At 35.2% G+C, this 21,690-nt stretch overlaps 1 protein-coding gene across 1 annotated transcript in view; it reads left to right on the top strand.

Annotated features, from left to right (window-relative positions):
* CFAP47 (cilia and flagella associated protein 47) overlaps positions 1-21,690 on the top strand; it is a 329,354-nt gene that overhangs the window by 166,013 nt on the left and 141,651 nt on the right. The window contains exons 48-50 of the mRNA XM_075033536.1: positions 128-301; positions 8,873-8,984; positions 17,990-18,127. Coding sequence (XP_074889637.1) covers positions 128-301; positions 8,873-8,984; positions 17,990-18,127 — 424 coding nt within the window. The remainder of the gene's footprint in view (positions 1-127; positions 302-8,872; positions 8,985-17,989; positions 18,128-21,690) is intronic.

Below are 21,690 nucleotides of genomic sequence, written 5' to 3'. Positions count from 1 at the left end.
TAGGAACACTTACTTGTAAGCATGTTTTGTTGCCTGGATTTAAGATTAATAAACTAACGGAGTTCGTTTGGCAGCTGAAGGGGATTTTTACAGTGCTGAAACTTTTTTTCTTCTTTCTTTGTCATAGGGAAGGCTTATTCTGCGAAATGATACAGCTGGCACTGAAAACTTCTTTAGCCTTAAGGGAATAGGGAAGAAACCTCTGGCACAGGATTGTATTGTGATAGATTGCCAAGTGAGCAAGGTCACTCAAAAAATTTTATGGGTGCCCAATTATACCAAGAAGAAGTTAACGTACAAGGTAAATTTTTGCAATAATGTGACAACTATTTTTCTATCCAAGGGCCTACAGATTATGTATTACAATAGGAAACATTATTGTAATTGCAGATATACTATTAAAATTCATGTATCCATGAGAAATTATATCTAACTATAGTTTATAGCTTATGGATACGTTTATAGTCAGGAAATCTGTGAGATAGTGTATGATTTTGCTGTATGTTCCATGGAAAAAGATTTCTTAGTTTTTTAGTCTGGTTGCTAAGGGGACAACATTTCTACAATTGCACTCTCTTCATTTGCTAGTCTTTCCTCCCTTCCTCCTCCAGTGCTTTGAAACCAGTGGCCAACTCCATCAGTTTTGAAATCAGAGAAGGGGCTTGAGAATTGCAGGGTTCCTAAAATCTTCATAAAGCATTGGAATATTACAGGAAAAGGACAAAAATTATTATCCTACTGAGGGAAAGATTGCTGCATGAGCTCACTATATATCTAATGGCCTAATGGCCTGGCCAGTCAGTGCTTGCATATCTTGGAACAAATTATAGCACTTAGTGTCTTTTGCCCAGCTGTTGTTTCAGGGATGTTGGATGGAGTTGGGAATACTCTGCGTGTTTGCTGATAGGAAAGAAAATTCAAAGGAAATAACAAACTGGAGTTGTTGAAGGGCAGTGGGTCACTGGGAAGATGGGGTAGGAGGTGCTGAGGTAGTTGTGATTTCAGTGGAGGGTTATAAGATATACATTCTTAGAAAATACAGTTTTGTTAGTTTCCCTGCTCAAGAAGATCTTTTTACTATTAAATATAGTCCTTATTATTGTGCACTGGTTTAGTTAAATATATTTTACAACTGTATTTACACAAACACATTTTCCTAATTAAAAACACTGTTGTATTACTGTAACTGCATGGTTTTCCTACCATTTGTCTTGTCTACATGTGTAATTTGAAAGTGATAAAAGTATTTCAGTAGTATTCCTCACCGTAGTATTCCTCACCTTCCTTATCCATGTATAGGACCCCATGTCATATGCCAGAGAGGCAGAGTGTACATTAGGGCAAAAAAGATGACTATTTTTCTTCTCAGCTGCAGAGAAGGTTCCTGAGCAAGAATATCTTGGACCTTGCTCAGCAAAAGCCATCCTTGTGACTGTATTATGGCATTTCAATCTAGAATAGGTAGCATCTAGATACTTTGGCTCTATACTGTTTGCTAGGAGGGCTCAATCTATGAAAATGGTGTGGGAGAGCATGCTCTAAAAATTGTCAGCATATGTAAATATATATTTTTGAACTGAAGGGTTTGGGTGTCGGGGGGGGTGTAGATTTTTCTTTTGGGGGGAAGGAGCGAAAAGGGGAGAATGTAGATTCTAGAAGATAAAATCTGACTAGTTAACTAGTGTGGATTTGTGAAATGAGTGACTTTTTGTTCTCTGCCTTGGTGCCAGTAGCACCAAATGCTGCTTTACTCAAAATGCCAGGTATTGGTAGAGAGTGGCCGCACCTTCTTTTATAAAGAGAGATCATGTATATACCAGCAGCAGTCTTCTATTGGTTAATGGGAATTCATGGCAGTGTGAAATCCTTCCTTAAACTCTTGCTAGTCTCCAATTTCTCACTATTATAGGAGGATTTACATTTAATAAACTTTGTATATCATTAAAAGGTCCAGCTTCGTGTTCCTATTTTTTGACTCACTATTAACCCCTCCAAACAAATTAGGAAATGTATTTTTGGGGCATCACCAGCTTTGACATTTTTCTTTTCACCAGTCTTAGCTTTTTAGATGTGAATGCATTTACATTTCTAACATGTTTGTACTTTTATTTCTGAAAGAAGTCAATGTTTTTGAAAGTTGACAACAGTAGTATTTCTTCTGCTCTCCCATTTCAATATTTTTTGTGCCAATGAAAGCAAAAGACACTGAAATATCAAACTTCAAAATGCATACATTAAAATTATTCTTGGTATGTCTTTTTCAGAAACATTGTGTTAAATGGATTTATGACAGTTGTAACTATTCCACGGTCAGCTGGGTCTGCTTGAACTTTGACCTCCTTGAGGGTGTTCTCTGGGTACCAAAATCTGGTTTTTGAGTGGTTTTTTCTTCTGCTTAGTTGGTTTTGTGGTGGTTTGTTTTGCCCTTTTTTTTTTTTTTTTTTTTTGTGTGTGTGTGTGTCTCGGAAGTACCGCTTGACAGTCCAACCATGTGTGCTTTTATTGCTCTGGGACTTTTGGGAAAGAAGTAGTAAGGCCAGCTCTTTCATGCCTGTATGCATGTAATAAATTAATCAGTGTGAATAATGCATTTTCTGTATGCTAGGTTTTTACCCAGAAGCCATTGTAGAACACTTGTTGAAGCAAGGTGGGCTGGAATTGTTGGAAAAGCCATGATTACAAAATCTACCAGTGTCTGGAAACTGTCACCTCAACAAAGCAAACAATATTAATCACTTCCAACACTCTCCAGCAGATGTCACGTAGTGTCTTGTGCTATTGTAGTGAGTGAAGATCATTTGCTCGCTTTTAATTCCCAAAGGGTTAGTCTGTAAATTAGAATTTAATCAGTAAATCCAGGACATGATCACCATTATCTGCAGTTATTAGGAGAAAGGGGAAAACCTCCTCTAAGAGGGAACTGTGACCAACAGCCTTGTTAGAAATGCAAAATAAACTTTATTTATTCAGAAGTGTATAGCACAAGGGCAACAGGAAAAAGAAGTGATACAAATTTTGTTGTTGTTGTTCATTCCATGCTGCCTGATCACTGTAATCTCTGGATAGTGTGTTGTGAATCAGAGCACAACAGACTGTGATTTTGTCTTTGTCATGGTTTCCCTTGGGGGCAGTTGCTGACAGCCCAGTAACTCCTCCTTTTTAGTCCAGCATCTCTGAAATTTTACCGTATTGTCCTTTAGCTAAGTTGATGACTAGGTAGAGGAAATCTTGTCAGCTTTGGTGGAGACAGAAAAAAGATAATTCAAGAAGTAATAGTTTTAGAAATGTTTTTGACAGGACCTTCTGTAATTTTGTTGGCTAGTGAATATCTTCATTATTGAATTAGTTGGTTGATTTACCCTGTACATCCTCCATTGATGGAGTGTATTAACTATACAAGGTAACTCCTTATAGATAAACTGGGACATACGTGATATTTTTAAAAAACATTAAGTATTTCATTTACTGAAATAATAAAGCTCAACCTATATCAAGAATGGTGTAAGATGTGCCAGTAGCTGATGAGCATAATAATTTACAGGCATGTCCATAAACAATTTACTGCACAATGAATACCTAACAATAAGTAATTCAGCTGAATTAATACTTGGGTAATTTTGCCTTTGAGGTGTAAATTTAGCTTCGCTATTCCATTTTAATAACTGAATATATTAAACTATAAACTTAATAAAAACTCATTTCATTAAAAAATTAATTACACTGTATATATGTTACTCTGTTTCTCAGTATTCATAGTATTTATCTAATAGCCTCAACCAAAATAAGGGTACTACTGCAAAAGTGACTATTTAAAATGAAAGTTAAGTCTGGGAGGAGAAAGAGGGAAATAATTCCTCTTCCCTCTGAATCATGCTTTTCCCGTTTCAAACATATATAGAGTGTTCATGTCTGGAGCAACAATAATTTTTGTACGTGTGGTTTGTTTGTCTGTGCAACCATTAGCATGTATCAAGAGAGTTGGGGAGGGAAGTACCTTTGGAATTCAGTGGAAGTCATGTGCATGACTCCACCAGTCTACCTTTAAAAATGCACTTTCAGTGCCCAGAAAGCTTTCCATGATTAAAAAGACAATTTCCATAAATTCCCTTGAAAAATGTGAACATTTTTATGAACTATTTTCTACTGATTGATGCGTAAACCTTAGGGAAATACTGCCACTATGCTCTTCATGGCTGGTTCTAGGGGATATTACAACAAATAGTCTTTCTTGTGATTAACTTACTCCTGGGTCGGAAAAAACGTCACGACAGAATTCATAAAGAATGTGTGCACATATAACGTCAGCCAGAAAGCACATCCTTCTCTGATGCTGAATTAATGTAAGGTTAGTGACTGCAATGTAAGTGGATTTTAGTGGCTGTAAAATTAGATTCAAATCATCCTACAAGAGTAGGAAGCATAAAGTATTTCTATAAAAATCCAATCTGTCAGTCTCATGACAAAATTTTTTATACCATTTTCTTTTGGTTTTTATATAAAACTCGGTCTGCTAGATATAAATAATTGTCTCGTGTGTTGATGGTTGCTTCTAACGACACCTTTGATAGTAACTTTAGCCATAAAGGTGCCTAATTCTTTCAAGGCTTGCTTTTGCAGTAAAAATATAAAACTGTGTAACTTTCAAAATAAATGTTCAAAATAGATGTCATTAAAGTAAACTCACCAGAGGAATCTCAAGGCTCAGTTAAATTACCTTTCAGGTATTAGGTTATACAAACTGTTAGTAATTTCTAAAAGTATTGTAGAATAAATACATAATAAAAAATATGAAATCCCCTGTTCTTCAGTGCATTTCTCTATATATATATCCATTTTAGATCTTTACAATTTCAATGAAAGGATGACATAAAGGTTGGGTATTTGTAACAAATGTCTCAAAATAATAAAATTGTACACTGTAAACCTTTAATAAGGGGCTTCCCTGTTCAGGCTAAGTCTTGCTTGGTAATGCCTGTGAGATTTCCTGAGAATAAATTCGGTGCAACTCTAGTAACCTGATGGCTGAAGGTCCTATACCCTCATCAAGTTTGTACTCTTTAACCATGAGTAAATCTGTGTATTCCATACATTAATTTAAATTAATATCAACAGTATCATTTTTATACCTGTCATATATGCACATAACACTTAATAAAAATTTGCACACAAGCTTATGCATATGATTCTAGATTGTTAAAAGCAAGGGTATTTCTGGCTCTGGGAAGTCTTTTGAACCAGAGATTTTATGTGATTAAATTGATACTACGGAAGAGCAACACCTTCAGTGCCTTTCGAAGCTTTCATAAATAGGGATAAAAGAGGTGACAAAGTTCTGAGCTTCTGGTTGCTTTCTTTTAGACACTTCTTGCCTTGAAATCCACAGATTTAGACAGCCATCTGGGTTCTCTGTCTAGCTGGTGAAAGTAGGCACCCAGCAACAGAACTCTAAAAGATGTAGCAAAAGGAATGGAGAATCATATAACCAGGCCAGTGGTAAAATAATAAGACATATTTTCTCTGTGGATGTTTAGTTAATCTCTTCAATCTGAGCAGATTAGGGCCAAGGGTTTGTTCCAAGGCCTACAGGTCTGGCCACTGCCCTAAACTCCTAGTTATTTAGTAAAAACTGTTGCTATAAGTGTTTTTGTGGTCTTATACATGGGATCAGCATGACTTCAGATATCCATGAAAAATTGCCTAATTTGGGAACTGATGGAGTCCAGCCATAAAGTATGCACAGCAAGGCTATCCACTGTCAAAGAAAAAAATATTTCTGGCTCTATCCAGGAGTGAAAATCTGAAGATCTTTCCTAGCAAAATATTAGCTTCCTTTACAGGCATAAGTTACAGCTCAGTGGAGAAAATAATTGTCTACCTTTCAGAAGCAGATGCCCCATTTTAATTTTTTTATTTTTTTTTTTTTTAATCTAGCCAAATTTGAAAACTATTAATTTCTGGTGGTTCTGACCAGTAAAAAATTCATAAGGGGTGGTGATAAGAAGTTATGATTGTCTTTCCATTGTCCATCTCTCATCCCATCCCTATTGAACAAAAAAGTGACAAAAGGAAGAAGAACCTTCCTCAAGAGACAGTGTAGTGATATATACGTATATATATTTGTAAATATATGTATGTGTGTGTGTATACTTTATGCAAGCAGAAAATGGACTTACTTGATTAGCACTTAGAAATATGATACTAGAAGGGACCACAAACCTCAGTAGGTCTCTACCCTCTAGAATTGCAGGCAGTTGTGTAGTAAATACCTAGTTTAGATAGACTCACAGAACATCTAATCTGTGGGACTCTTACACCATGAAAGATGAAATCTTTCTCAGCTCTACAACAAAACATGGGACCTGCAGAAAAAGATAACTGTAACGTGTTATTGGAAACGTGCAGGAGAGGTTGAGATCACCAGTCTTTGAACACTGAAACAGCAGTGCGTTTGTTAAGTAAACATCCCAGATGATCCTAGAAAGTCAGTCATGTCCAACACTAAGAAAAGAACAAAGCAAAAACCCCCAGCAATCTTATCAGTCTGATGCAGGGGAGGGAAGGCAGAATTTCTTCCTCTCTGTTGATAAGGGCACCTGGATTCAAATGCTGAAACAGTGGCCGTGTATGTACTAACACGACTTCATTGTTTATACTCAACTTTTTCCTGTTTGGTTATATAATCACTTCTTTAAGGTTAACAGCTTCATTTTAAAATCACTTAGCTTCTGCTAATTCACTACTCTATTTGGAAAAGTTTCCAAAACTTCTCCTGAATGACTGAAAACCATCAAACTTCCAGTCCATATTTATTCATCAGCAGTCCATATCTATTTCATGTTTATAGTCAACTATGTCAGTAGTGTTCCTTGTTACTTTGACATTTTTTTGTTAGAAACTCATCTGATACATCCAGTCTTTGACAGAAACTGTATTACCCTACTTTCCTGCATTTTATCCAATTTAAATTAATCACATTTATCCTTTCCTGCATTTTATCCAATTTAAATTAATCACATTTATCCTACTTTTCATCTGCCTCCATGTTACTCTTTCCTTAAAAAAAAAATCTCATTTTAATTAATCTGTTCTATCCATAATAATTTGCTGTCTTTTCTGTTAATCTAGCCTTATTTTTAGGTACTTATCCTTTACTTCTGTATACATTACTAACTTCATTGTAAACTAAAATGGAGTAGTCCATAAATGTAGGCTCACGCCTAATTTATGATTTATCTTATATGAAATGAAACTTCCCCATCTTCAGTGTGTAACAGCCCCTCCTTTCCTATGCTTTCTCTGTGTCGTTAATAGTTAAAGATTTTTTTTTTCAATTTTTTTTCCAAGTGCCAATTACCAAAGCTTTCAATCATTCTCTTTTTGGCCTGGTTTTTTTCTTGACAATTAGTGTCTTTTCCTATTCTTTTTGGTTGTTGGACTTCAAATAGCCAGCTTGAAATGAAGATTTATTGGGGAAGAGGAAGATTGTTTCCTTACATTTTTTTTACTGTGTTACTTGGAAGAGAAGTTCCAGATTGTACTAGAACTTGAACGAAGTATTACATTAACATAAATACCCCAGAGACGACAAACATTATAGGCAATGACTGGCTGTAATAGAGGACAAGATTATGTTAGAATTGGTTTTTTCTACAGAAAATATGAACAAAACTTATTCACTAAAAAAAAAAAAAAAAAAAAAAGGTAACTTTGGGGAGGAAGAAAATGAACCATGCATCTAATGCTTTTACTGTTGCAGCAGAGATCTTTGTAGAATCCAAGTCTCTGCTTGGTTGCTTGACAGGCTAGCTGTAGTCATTAATGAAATGAATGAATGAGCTGTGGAAAAAAAAAATCAAGCCTTTCTGACTTGACTTGTGATTTCACTCAAAATTGACCTAAACAACACAGAGACAATTTTCTTATTTAACGTAACAAGAAATTACAGCATGCTAGAGTACTGCACGATATCCTGAAAATGTTTCTTAAAAGGACTCCATGCCTCAGTGGAAAATCACCACCTGTAGTCAGATACCCACTGCAGAAATTGCAGTGCCAGTTTGAAATACTATCACTCAGCAGCAGTTTGCTCCACCCTGTGGCAGAGGTAACAGAAGAGAGGGTGTGAGGAGAACCATTCCCACAGCCCAGCTGCTGGCTTTCTGCACCACCAATGATTAAGCAGTTAATCATCAGCTGTGCTTGGTAATGCCTCAAACTTGAATGTCTCTTCCATAGAGTCTGTCTGTAGCAAACTTACAGAAGTGACAAAGAAACAGGATGCAATTCAAAAATACTCTCAGCCTGTATTCCTGCAATCGGCTTTATGGTTTGCAAAATCTAATATTCAGCATATGAAAATTGTATTGGTCTTTTCATTGTTCAAATAGTTACTATGTATGCCATCACATACGTGTCATTTACAAAATACGACATATCAAAAAGCATGGTTTAATATGACTTGAGGTATAGCAATTGATGTTAAAATGACACTTCAGATTTTGCTTCGCTCTGTCTAGTTAGATGGATCACTACTGTTAAACCCCTTTGTTACACTTCTAAAGAAAATGTATGTAAAATATTAAGGACCTGACTGTGTAACTCTGCGCATATGTAAGTAGTTCCACGGGCTAAGTGAGATACTTTTATTCGCGTTAAGCAATGACTTCAAAATTTGTGCTTGATATGATCTGCATATGCCAGCACTACTCTTACAGTATGTATTCTTTTCATGTGCATAAAGGTTAGGACTTACCAACAGCATACTTTATATTCTACTTTTCAAAGCAAGTACAATGGATATTGTGTCTATAGTGTTCTTGCAACAGTAACTTGCTTTTGATGATTTTTCCTCTTTGTGAATTCTCTTCGTCAGGTATCTTCAGATCTTTCAATGGTGGCTGGTGCACCTATTATCACTGTAGAACCAGATGACAGAGTCGCTTACACTTTGAGTGTATCTCCGTGGAGACGAGGAACCTTTCAAGGTACAATGTAGAACCAAAATATATAAAATCCCTATAAATTAGCAGATTAAATCTGTTTACACTTAAAGCTTACACTTCTGTTTCAACATAACCTTTCTTCTGGAAGTAAGCCTATAATTACTGCTGATACTGTTTTTTAAGCTGGCTTGTATTTTTATTTATGAAGGTATATTACTGCTAAATATGTGGTCAGGTCCTTCAAAAATGCCAGCATATGTGCAATTTTATGCATTTAATTGGTCCCATGAAAACTGACTCAATAGGAATTAAAAATTTTGAATTATCACCAAGTTCTTGGGTCTAAATTTAATTTTCCAAAACTTGTTGAATAGCTGTAGTTATCACAGCACTACTAGAACTGAAGATTTAAAGGCAGAGACCAGAATTTGATTCTTTCCCTTGATTGAAGTTCAGTTTGTTGACCACAAGGCAAGAGTACACACACAGAATGTAGTGAAGCTGATTCCTTCTTTGAGATGTGTAGAGGCTAGGAATATCTAAAATTAATTGCAAATAATTTGCATCAGTCCATGTTTATACTCATATTCTTATGATACAATAGCAAGACTCTTGCTTTTTTTAACTAACATCAGCATGTCATATTTAATGTTTTGTCCTGAAATGAATTTTTTTAAATAATTTTTTTTTAACAAATCAGATTTCATAATTTTCAAATGCTTAGTAAAAATTCTACAATTCCATTGTGGTCATTCTTTACCTCATAACATGAGAAGTGAGAATGAGACTGTACAATCAGTCTTTTTCTTCCTTGTAGAGTAGCTATTGTAGTAACTCTCAGCAGAGCAAAGTATGAGAGTGTGTTTGGGAGGGAATTATGGGAACAGAAGAGACCATTTTAAAGCAGCTGAATAGCACTCAGGAGACCTAGGTTTGAACAACTTCTTAAACAAATTTTTTAATCCAAAATGCTTAGTGTATAGTTTTGATTTTGTGCATTCCTACTCCAAACCCTTGATTCTGCTGTTTTCTTAGACAATTGAGATTAATGACAGCTGTTTTCTCAACATTAAAAAGCTATTAAGTTTTGTCCCTGAGGATGCCAAACTAGTTTGCTCTTTTGGCCGTTTTAGTTTTAGTATCTGATGTGTAAAATGTAAGTAATAATGCCATCTCAATTCACAGGTGATTTGTGAAGAGATTAATACTTGTAACAAAGCTTGGCCTAGTGCCACAGGAAAACTTCAGTGCCTTCTTGCTAAATCTGTATCCCTGAGACAAAATTCACTTTCTGTGAATAGGAGTCAGCTTTCAATATTTGTGACCATCAAAAATGTTCACCAGAAAAAATTGAGGATGCACTTTATTTTAACTTACGCCTTTTTTTTCAGGCTTTAAAAATTTAAGAATATTCTCTTCTTCTGGCTTAGAAAATCCCCAATTCTTTTATATATACTGAAAGTTTCAGTAGAAGAGGTTCCAAGGGCGCTCTCATACAGCAAATTAATAGAAGGTGATAAAAGCCATGCCTTAAAGGGACAGAGGTGGCACATTCACATTGACATCTCCTATGTTCTGTCATTCCCCTAACTTCTGTTACAATGGTTTCCATTATGTCTGGAAGTACTATATCTTCACTGAGCGAGAAAAAGAGGGAACAGTCAGTCTCTCTAACCCAACAGAAAAGTTCTTGGTTCAAAGGCTGGGAAGCCATGCATGGTCTTTTTTTCAGAAAACAGTTCATTTATTTTACACTTTAAAATAACTCAATAGAAGGCTGAAGTTATCCTTTGAAAAGAGACAGGGCCCAGTTATCTGCCATCCGCCCCCTCGCTCAATGCTTGCTTTAATCACTACCTTAGGAAATCATGTTCATTCTTCCTGTGGAGCAGGGACAGTTTTGGTAATGTCGCCGAAATTTGTGGTAACATCAGTTAGGAAGTGCTTACTTTGTGGCTTCGAGGGGAATGGAAGTAAGTCTGCTTCACACTGTGCAAGGCTGGAAAGTCATATTTGTTCCCTGAAGCAGAATTTTCAGTTCCTGGGAAACTTTAATGTCAAAGCTGAGATATATGTGCATTTTTGGCACTTTTAGGATTTTTCAACAGCCAGCCTGAAGCTTGAGGATCACAGATTAGATGTAGGTGATTCAAGTGGGAATTAATTAGGACTCAGGAATCTTAGTCTTTTCTAGGTTCAGGATACTCCAGGTGTAGTATAGTTTAAACACCCCAAAAGAAAGGTACTCTTTACTCACTTTGGTGAATTTGTTCAGATGGAAGTAAATAATCCATGGGGCCAACATGCTGAATGATTGCAAATAAAAAGCAATGCTCAAAACCTATCTACAGAGTGAGTAAATTCTATCCTGTGGGGAAAAAAGAACAGCGATTTAGATATCTAGTTGAAGACTGTCATAGTGCTGATGGATGATTTCAAGTTTAGAACTCTCTAACTTGTAAGCATAAAACTTTGTAGCCTTGGTGTTCTAGTACTGGTTTTGTCGTATTAAAATAAATTCTCATAAAAGGACTTCTACCATATAAATTGTTGTTCTGAGGAAATGGTCTGCATTTTCCCTTTATTTTCAAAGTCCTTTTCATTGCAAAATTATATAGCTGCAAAATTATACTTCTTTTGCTTTCCTTCTTACTATTTTATGATTGCTAAGCTAAAAATGGGCCCAATTCTTTTCAAAAGTCCATTTGGAAGCATTCCAGTAGAGGGCTAATATTACATGCTTCGGCTGGTTTGTAGCTCTATGACAGCTTTAACAGAGAAATAATAGCTAATAAACATCTCTCACAAGATTCTGGCACCAGATAAAATTCTTCAGCAATCTTTTTTCCAAGTAATAGAGCAATTTCCTTCAGGTTTGATAAAGCATCTTCTCCATATTACTTTATCTTTTCTTAAACTCTTATTTTTGCTTTCTACAGAATAGACCAGAATTTTTCCAGAACAGACTAAAGCTCATAATACTTGACTATGTCTTGTGCAAAAAATACACACCTGTTATAGTCAGTGTCCTTTCTTTCTACAAAAATTTTCCAGCTTTTGGGAAGGAGCTTTCTAATTTTATGTATCATCTTTCATTTATTTTTTAACTATTTCTGTACTTAGTAAGCAGCACTTTTCCATGCTACTTGGAGCTTTTGAAGCTTAGATTGAGGGAAAAAAGGGCAGTATGTTTCAGGCCATGGCCTGTCAGACTGCAGCTGTAAGACAATTTTAATGAGGTGGTAAAGATCACACCAATACATTCTAGCCTGTAAATGAGTTGATTAAACTTGTTTAACAGTATTTTCCATTCAACACTTATGTGAAATCTGATTTTAAAACAAATATTGTCCATTTCTTTGTTTGGAGGAATTCTGCAAATTGATCTAGTGATCGCTCTAATTTCAATGGAATCATAAAATCACACGCGGAGGAAGACCGTCTCGGTAGCTGCTCGTAGCCATTGCTGAATTTCCAGCACCTATCCGTACCTTTGCTTTAAGACCTTCCTCTTCAGCTGCGACAGCCTAACAAATTGAGTCTAATTCATCTGTAATAAAGACACACTTAGAAGGATCTTCTGGTTGCTTGATTACCGTGAATGGCTCTGGCATACCTCCGCTGCTGGATTGCTGGAGTTCACCGAAGGAGGGTGGCTCTATTCGTACATGGCAAGGTGGTCCCCAGCGCACCCTTTCCGTCTCTCCTCGTCCAGTTGGAGTTGCATACTCCCTTGCCCTTTCATATTCTGGTTTCGTTGTCACATCAAGAGCAGACAGGATAATAAATAAACCAATTCACCTCTTTATTAAATGCAACAAACCCATATATGAATGACAGCTGACAGAGGGATTTGCCGCTTGCTCATTTCTCCTATGTGTGAGTCTTCAAGCTTATTCTGCTTCCTTTTCATTGACGCAGGGAGCAATTCATTTAGTCCCATTATACCAACAAGTAGTAGGATTTACAGAAACTCTTTAGAATTTACATATAACATCATAGAGGTTTTCCTATATAAAATAGAGATTATAAAGTTTTGTTGCAACCTACAGTAAATATCTTTTTTTGTCAGTAGAAAAATTGCCAGAAGAAAAATTGGCCAAAGCTGTAGCTTACATAAACTACACTCCTTTTAATTTATCTTATCTCTCCTGTGGAACTTATCTGAGGCAGCAACTATACATTGATTTCATTGGCCAGAAAAAAACAGGAAAACATAAAAAACTCTCCTCCTACTCCCAAGACCTATGCTTAATAAGATCATGTTGGTATATTTAAACCACAAGCCAAATATTTCTCTATCTTTTCAGATTTGTGTGATGAATTCCATGGCCACATAGCCTTCTGTTCTTGTTTCCAGTAAAAATATTGGGATATTGTGGGCTTTTATCATCTCTCTGCACCAGAAAATAATCATGTGCCTTTCAAATAGTCCACTCAAATTATAAAGAAAAGAAAAATTTGAATATTTCTTCCGTTCTTAATTGGATTCAGGGATGGAGGATTGTAGTGTATAGCCAATGAGTCAGTCTAACATGTGGTGTTGCAATTACAATTTTATTGGAAAATAAAACAGCCTGCCATCCTCTTTAAAGGGATGCATCTTCTCTGAAGCAATATAAAACGAGGCTTAGGTATTAATATGTGGACTGAAGTTGTATAAAATATTTAAACGGGATAGTAAAACTAGAAAATTTGCAACGGTGTTTTGACCAAGAAACCTTTTAAAGCAATGTTGTATCAGCAAAAAGAAAACCTCCACGGTTTATGTAATTTTTAATTATTCATTTTCAGTATCATTCTAGGAATACTTGTATTGTTGCTTTGGCAAGTTTAGCATTTTATATGTATGCCAAAGAACAGCTGAGAAGAGGAGCGGTATTTTCTAAAATACTTAACGGTGCCATAATTCTGTGGCCAGTTGAATCGGTGGGAATTTTATCTCTGTGACATACATGAAGTCTTGGGGTTTTTTGAATGTATGCTTTAAAAATTGTCAGCCAGGGTATTTTGACAAGTTACACTGTTACATAGTGTATGACACACAAGTCAGAACTGAGCAACTAGACGCAAGAAACCCCCCCGAACACTGGGGGCTGTTATGCATGAACAAATTATCGTTTATCAGTTGCTTTGCAGCATCAATAAGGTAACATAAGATACCACCGCATTTGCTGAAGACAGTGTAAGCAACAGTGGGTTCTGTCGGACAACAGTACGTTCACAGCCAAAAGACTAAATCTTCCTGTATCAAAGGCCTTTCACAACACGGGAGCCAAGCTCAGCAGAACCTTCTGAAAAAATGTAAACAAGCTTATTTGTTATTTCCAATGTCATTTCTGATGCAGTGTTTCTGCACCTTTCCAATGTATTTTTTTATTACTTCATAGGGTGCTAAGGACTTTTTATTAGTCTTCATTGTATAAAACTCTTTTTCCCATCCTGCAAAGCACCTTTTGATAGGATTTTTTTGGTAGCCCATAATTTGAATAAATTCATATGTTTATGCATCATCAGGTCTCTTAATCTCCAGTAGTGGTCATTGGATTGCACCATTCACTCCTGAACCAGGAGAGTATTCTGCTTAGGAATACTTCCTAGGAAAATACTCTGCCTTAATTTAAAGACTCAAGTCAAGCAGAGCATAGTATGTGCTAAGTGTCCTCACTTATAAGGATTCTGCACTCTATATTTGACTAGAAATTAATACACTTTTTTGTTTGTTTTTAGTTATTTGCAGTTCTTGCCAGCAATGATTTTCTTTTTTTCCCCCTAATAAATAATTTAAATAGCTCTGAGCCAGTAGTAGATACTTTGGTGCCCATAAAAATTATGAAAGACAATTTATGAATATTTTAAGATTAAGCAGATAAACTGAGTTTAAAAATGTATGCCATCTGTAGTAAAACTGATTATTTTTTATTGAAATACTTTGACAGATTTAATTGAATGCCTTGCAGAGTTCTGAATACATTACATCAGTCCAATCACCTTTATCGATCAAGATTTTAACCTCATTGTTATTAATTCTGTTTGTTTGAGAACTGTTTTCCATAAATAAGGAAAATTGAGTGTCAGCAATTATAGTGCAATTCTTCACTGATTTTTTTGATTGTGTGATTGCTGGATTATCAGCACAGTGGTTTAGCAATTCAAGTAGTTTTTAGTTACCATAGTTCTTCCACTAGCTCTAGAAATATTCTTGACCATTAGCAATTTAAAATTCTGGAACTTTTCAAGTGTTCCAAGATTTGCCACAAATAAAAATTAATTATTTGGAGTTCTTCAGCCAATTATTTTGATGCTTTTGAGAGCACATTTTGTGCAGAGCTAAAAAAGTTAGTTTGCTTTACCATCCCCCTACTTACTGATGAAGTAAGAATTTTTAAAATGTGAACACTCGTGTTCTGTCCCTCTTTCTCTCACATGCACATATGCACAATACAATACTCTGAAATACAGACAATTGATGAATAAATGCTCCATTGTCACTGGAAGCAAGGACTATAAGGAAAAATTACTTAAATTTTAAAATGAAGTGTAACAAAATATTCTCTACCGTAAGGAGGCTTTAGAATTTATGAATTTAGTGATTTTCAGCATTTAGTCAAGTATTTTTAGCCAACTTTAAAGCTATAATTTTGCATTTTTTTAAACTCATTTTCTTATAATTGTTGACATCTTTCAAGTATGTTGATGGTTAGGATGGTTTTTAAAATTAATGAAGTCTTTCTCTTCCACTTTGCTTCTCTCTAATATTGTGATGCAATAGACCAAAATTATACTAGGATTACATATTGAGACATAAAATTAGGTTAATTAGTATTTATCCTAAGATCCATTAGCTATTAGTGCCATCAAATATGTCCTTTTACATCAATATTTATATACCTTAAGCATTTTCTTCAGACTTCATTCCCATGAGCTTTCCATAATGGTTTTATTTTTTTATTGTACTTACACATCTACCTTCTCTTTGAAGGTTTTTTAAAAAATATTCAATAATTTCCTGAAATTGCAATCACTCTCCTGCTTATTTGGACACAATTTCTGGCTTATGTACTGTGATTAATTTTAGGAATTTGTAAAAGTTTTCTGTTTAAAATGGGTTTTGTTTTGGTTTCAATTATTTTTATTTTATTATTTTATTTGTATTTTTATAGATTTTTCCTAACAGAGGGAAGAAAATCTGGGATTCTAATTTTTTTAATCTAAAATTATATAGTTCCTTTCTCTGGCTTTAAGTACATACCTATTTCTGTTTTTTTTGGTTCTGTTTTCAGCTTTGGTGTTTTATACCTCTGCTACCCAGTTGCTGTCTCTGAGAGATGGGAAGATAAACCGTGCTTCCCTGTAATGATTTAATGTAATCCTTCTTAGCAGAAAAAATTTGTCAGTGTTTGTCATGTTGAAATTGCCACCTGGTGTAGCTACCACTGAGCATATAATGAACAAATTTTGCTTTTCCAAGACTTACTGATAGCATTTGACTTTAGTTAAGTTTTATTTGCCTCTTTTTAATATTTTGTTTAAGAGTTACATCCTTCTAGCATAGTATTATTATCAAAACTAACCATGAGGCCATTTTATTAAGATTGATCCTTCCCAAAATGAAATGAAACTAGGATGTTTAGAAGCAGGAATGCAGCCTTCTGCGGAAGGCTGTGATTAAGGGAAGAAAGTTAAGCCTCGAGGACTGTAAATGAGACTGGTGCGTACAGGGATGTATGTGTACAGGAACTTGATCAGCTCCTGGCTGCCAAAGTCACGACGGCTGCCTGAGCCAGTTGTCGTGACCAGCGTGGTGCCGTCTCTCCCCGTCACTGCTGCTCCGTTTTCCAGGTCCCACGTGAGCATTGGTGTTTAGCTTTAGCTCTTCTTGCTAGTAAGATGCTAAATTCAGCTAGTCAGGGAGCACAGCACGTCCTGTCTGCTGTGTGATCTGTTACCCCACATCTATCCCGCTCAAAGCTGGAGAAACAAAAAATACCATTAAATGTAGGTATTTCCGATCAGATTGTTCTGGGACTCTCATAAAATTATATTAATTCTCCATTTCAAATTAAAAAAGTTCCACTATGAATAATTTTCCCAAACCCTTAATAAGACACAGTTACATAAGTTCCCTTTGGGAGACCTTTTCACATAAATTCTAATGATCTTGAATGGGAAAGTTTCTTACTGTATAATATCATAAAATAAGTCACCTTCTCAAATTAGTTTTTCATTGTACATATGAGGCAAGAATTAAACTTGCAGCATATATTTATTTCAGCTTTGAAACTCTCCAGAATGTATTGAAATACTGAGGGACAGTCATTTAGATAAAATAGTAATGACATGTAGTATTTCCAAAAATTCTTAGTCAGAGGGACATAATGCAAGAAACAAAACCGCCTTATTTAAAGCCAGTATATCAAATCTTCCAGAATAACATTAATGTTATTTAAAGGAACCATGTACATACTAGATCTTTTATATTAGATTTTATATTATTAAATAGAAATCAGATGATTTAAAAGTCCTGGTTTTACAATCTCCGTGTAATCAAGTATTTAAGGAAGATAAAGTACAACTTAACATACAATTCCAAAATGTATCACAGGAATATTTTAACTATTACATTTATTATCTTATAGCACTAGAATGAGACACCGTGGTTTAAAAACATAATAGAAACAATTGAGACTGTGCACAGAAAATTGTGCTGGAAAGAAAGACACTATTACTGTCTGCCATATTTTATAATTTTTAAAAATTGGGTTTGCTTGTATTTTGTATTACTGATCTTTTCAGGCACTTATCACTGATCTGTTCAGGTAAGTAGAAAAACACTTTTGGGAGAAAAAATGGTTAATTTCCTCGGACTTACTCAAGACGTATTTTTTATTACCATAAATTATAATTGGATAGCTGACACCTGGAGTGGAAGTTTTACTTCAGTTTTTATTAGTTTTGAACTGAGGAAATATTCCTACATGTCTGGCAGTCTGTTTTATAAAGCTAATGCCCCGGCTAATATAACACCTGGTATCTATTTGTTTTAGGTGTAATTTCATTTGTTGCTGAAGATGAAGACCAACAGCAGTCTCGACATAACAGCTCACCAGAGAAGACAGATGGTGAACAGGCCCTTCAGAAATTGTCAACAGAGACACCACAAACTGTTGATGCAGCAAACATGGGTATGTTTGTTATTATGGATAAGTTCATTGTCAGTTTGTATAAACTTGTATCATAATTTCTTTTTCAACTAAACGTATATTTAGTATGCCAGGCCACATGTCTGCAAACAGTGTTAAGTCAAATGTTTATTCCAGGCATACATGAAACTTCTCCTTTTATGATTTTTGAAACATTTTTATTAAATTTTAAGCTGAGCTTGTTTTTTCTTTTTCTCTTTTTTTTTGCAACGATGTCACTGAATGTCACTTTTTGTTGGAGAGGGGCAGCATTTGTTAAATGCTTTCTTTTAAAAGTATCCAATATTAGTAGTGCTGATGTCAAAGCAGGCTGTTTCTGAAATTCACGTCGGTCCACTTCATTTCACTGTGGAAAAAACTTTCTTTTTACTGTCAGTCATAGACGCTCCTTTGGTCAGTTACAGTAAAATCAAGAGAAAATTCCAGAATACCTGCTTACTTTCAGAATGTCACCACCTAGTTTATAACAAACAGTTTCTGCATTATTTTTGAGATTTTGAGTGCTGCAGAGGAATACTTTTGTGATTACAAATGTGCACACCAAATACGCAAAGGTAGGTTCTTGTGTTTGTTTAAATGAATTTCTCCATTTTCTTCTTTACATTTGCAAGCAAAGCTTTGCTTGTAGAACTGGGTTTTTTTATGCTTCTACTACCTAAACGGGAACGTATTTAAATTGTTAAGCATTATGATAGATGGCCGAAGCATGTTTCTTGCAAGGAAAGCTATCAAGGAAAGTTCTTTTTAACCTGAAAAAGGCATTGTTTTAATCAACATCTACATTTTAGGAAATTGAGAAGAGCTTGCAATTGGAGATCTCTTTGCCTTCTTTATAACTGTATTTTCACTTTAACAGAATTTATCTAGTTTTAAAAAGAATTAAAAGCTAATTTTATTATTAATAAATAATAAATAACTTGAGTTAATCCATTGTGAATATCAGAACATCTGTTCCTTTATAGAGTATTAATATCTGTATTTAATAATATGTAGAGACTCAGAGATTAGTATCCCATCTCTGACTTGAAGCAATCCCAAGAATTTACAATCTGTGTAGACAGGATAGAGGCAGGAAGAAGAAAGAAGCTCAGAGAAGTGAAGTGACTCTCCCTGATCATACCAGTAGCTTAATGTTGGGGAGTATTAAAAAAAAACAACATATTTTTTCCTTACAAGGCAGAGTCCTACCAAGGGATATACATTGTCTCTCTAATCTACCAGATTCGTTACCACATTCTTTTTTGCTGAATATTTTACGTTAATTTTGAAACACTTTTTTTTACACAGCTCAGATTCCTGATGTACTTAGCTTTGTGGTGTGCAGTCCACTTCTTTTTAACAGCTGTAGTTAAAGCTAACAAAAGATAATAAAAAGTTTTCTGTGCTTATGTAGCTCTTACACAAAATCAGATCTTCTAGAATGCTATTTTTGTGCGAACAGTTGATAATACAATGTGAGTTTAAAATAGAAAAGGAATAGAAGTGGAAGAGAATAATGTAGCAGAACATGCCTAAGTGCTCTTTTCAAAAGGAGACAGAAAATAATAAAAAAGAAAATAAGGTGACCAAAGAAATAAGGTTTTCCCACAGTGCTTATGGTAGAGATAAGACTGTTGCAACAGTGGTAAAATTATAACAAAAAAGCAAAAGGCAAGTCAATGCTTGACAAATTGAGGAACAAGGGGTTGAGAAGAAGTCTAGAAATATTAAATAGAGGATTTTCAAAGCCAAAGGAAAAAAAAGTAAACTAAATCTGAAAAGAAATAAGGAGTTCTGAGGACAGTACAGATTCAGTTCTCCTGTCTGGTGTGTTTAAGGGGAGCACTAGTAATATTGAGCAGTAGTGTTTTTTTTAAATTCTGGCATGAAGAGAGCTAGAAATAGGAGAAAGTCCTTAAGAAGGCAGTTAGAAAGAAAGGAAATAATCGGTATTTAGGTTTCACTGGTTTTCAAGGTTCAAGAATATTTCCTTGCATTCTCCTCCTACAGCTAGCTTTTTAATTTGAATTTTCATGTACAGCAACACGGAAGTTGGTTGACATTAAAACTCACACAACGCATCACTGTAAGTTTACAGAAGAAGGATTTTAACAGAGATCAAATTAAGGTGATATATGCAGACAATGCAGTAGAGATGAGAATCAGCAGATTTCAAGATGTTAGGAGGAATTAATCATAAAAGAAATATCAAGAGTGATGCCAAGTACAGGGAAATACTGGAGATAATCTTCAAATCTCTACTGAAAGCCTGCAAATGTTCATTAATTTAATTATGCTTGTATTGTCCAAACTAAACACTTCTGCTTACGAGATAGTTAGGCTTTGCAAAGTTAGGAATCATCAGCCCAAAACTAATAGAGGCTGTAATTGAAACTAACTGAAAATAGAAGGTTACGTAAGAATATAGAAGGTTAAGTGAGTGGATTTCTCAATCCTGTCCCTATCACTGGTATGAATTGAGGGCATTGCTCTTAGGTAGAAATTCCAGCGCAGGTTCATTGTTTGCTATTATTATTACTGCTAAGCTTTTTGCTCAGTTTGGTTCCCCATTAACAATATGAGACTGATCTACTTATGCATTTGGAATGTGTTTTTCAAATATGTTGGTGGGTGATTAGTCTAATAACTTGCTGAGAGGGGCCAGGTAATCAGCTCCAACTCAGCTCTCTTTTTCACCGCACGCTAATTTCCATGGATATAATCACTCCAGCACACAGGGTCCTGTTGGTAGTTGGAGCAGTCTGCACAGCTTATTCATATACGGCTGCATCAAGGTACTGCATCTTATCTTTCAGTTACCATCTTTTGCTATTTTTGTGCTACTGTAGAGTTATATCTTTGTCTTATTGCAACCTACGTGTTTCTACTAAATTGTACTAACTCAAGTTTCATGACTGCTAGCAATGTTTAGGGCATCATTAGGATTGCTTTCTAAAGTGGACTTAAAGTAGGACATGAAATGACTCTTCCCTAATATAGCATGGCTTAATAATAGGATTTTTTTCTTCAGTACAGAAGATATACCCTTACAATGCCCATATCCTAGGAACACCAAGCTTCTGCCTCACCTTAAATCAACCAACTGCTTCTAGTTATTTCACAAAACACTATCTTCCATCACAATCATTCATTTATACTAGACATGTGTAACTTTTACAGCTGGGGAAAGTATCTGCTGAAAATGGCTAAATAGAGATGGAATGTAACAAGCTGTGTTCTAACTCATATGGTAGTAGTAGTCATTTTCTGAACTTACTTCAAAGAGGAACTACCAGAGTCTTAGCTTTATCCTACCCAGTTTTCTTTTACACCTATATTGTTACTGTAGTTTTTCATAAAAATTTATTATTCTACGTCTTTTCAGAGTAGAATGACTGATGGATGTTACTGAGATTTAGAATTTCTTAATTACAAGGCGCACACGACTAGTAGAATGCAAAACACTTGCATTTGAATGTGCATCACACATTGAAGAAGTGCATCTCAGAGCTGAGAATCCCCAGGGCTACTGTTACTGATCTGAGGTAACAGAAAATAGCAGACTT

The sequence above is a fragment of the Buteo buteo genome, chromosome 8 (assembly GCF_964188355.1).
Source record: "Buteo buteo chromosome 8, bButBut1.hap1.1, whole genome shotgun sequence".
Classification (NCBI taxonomy): domain Eukaryota; kingdom Metazoa; phylum Chordata; class Aves; order Accipitriformes; family Accipitridae; genus Buteo; species Buteo buteo.
This window is presented reverse-complemented; position numbering and strand designations above follow the sequence as displayed.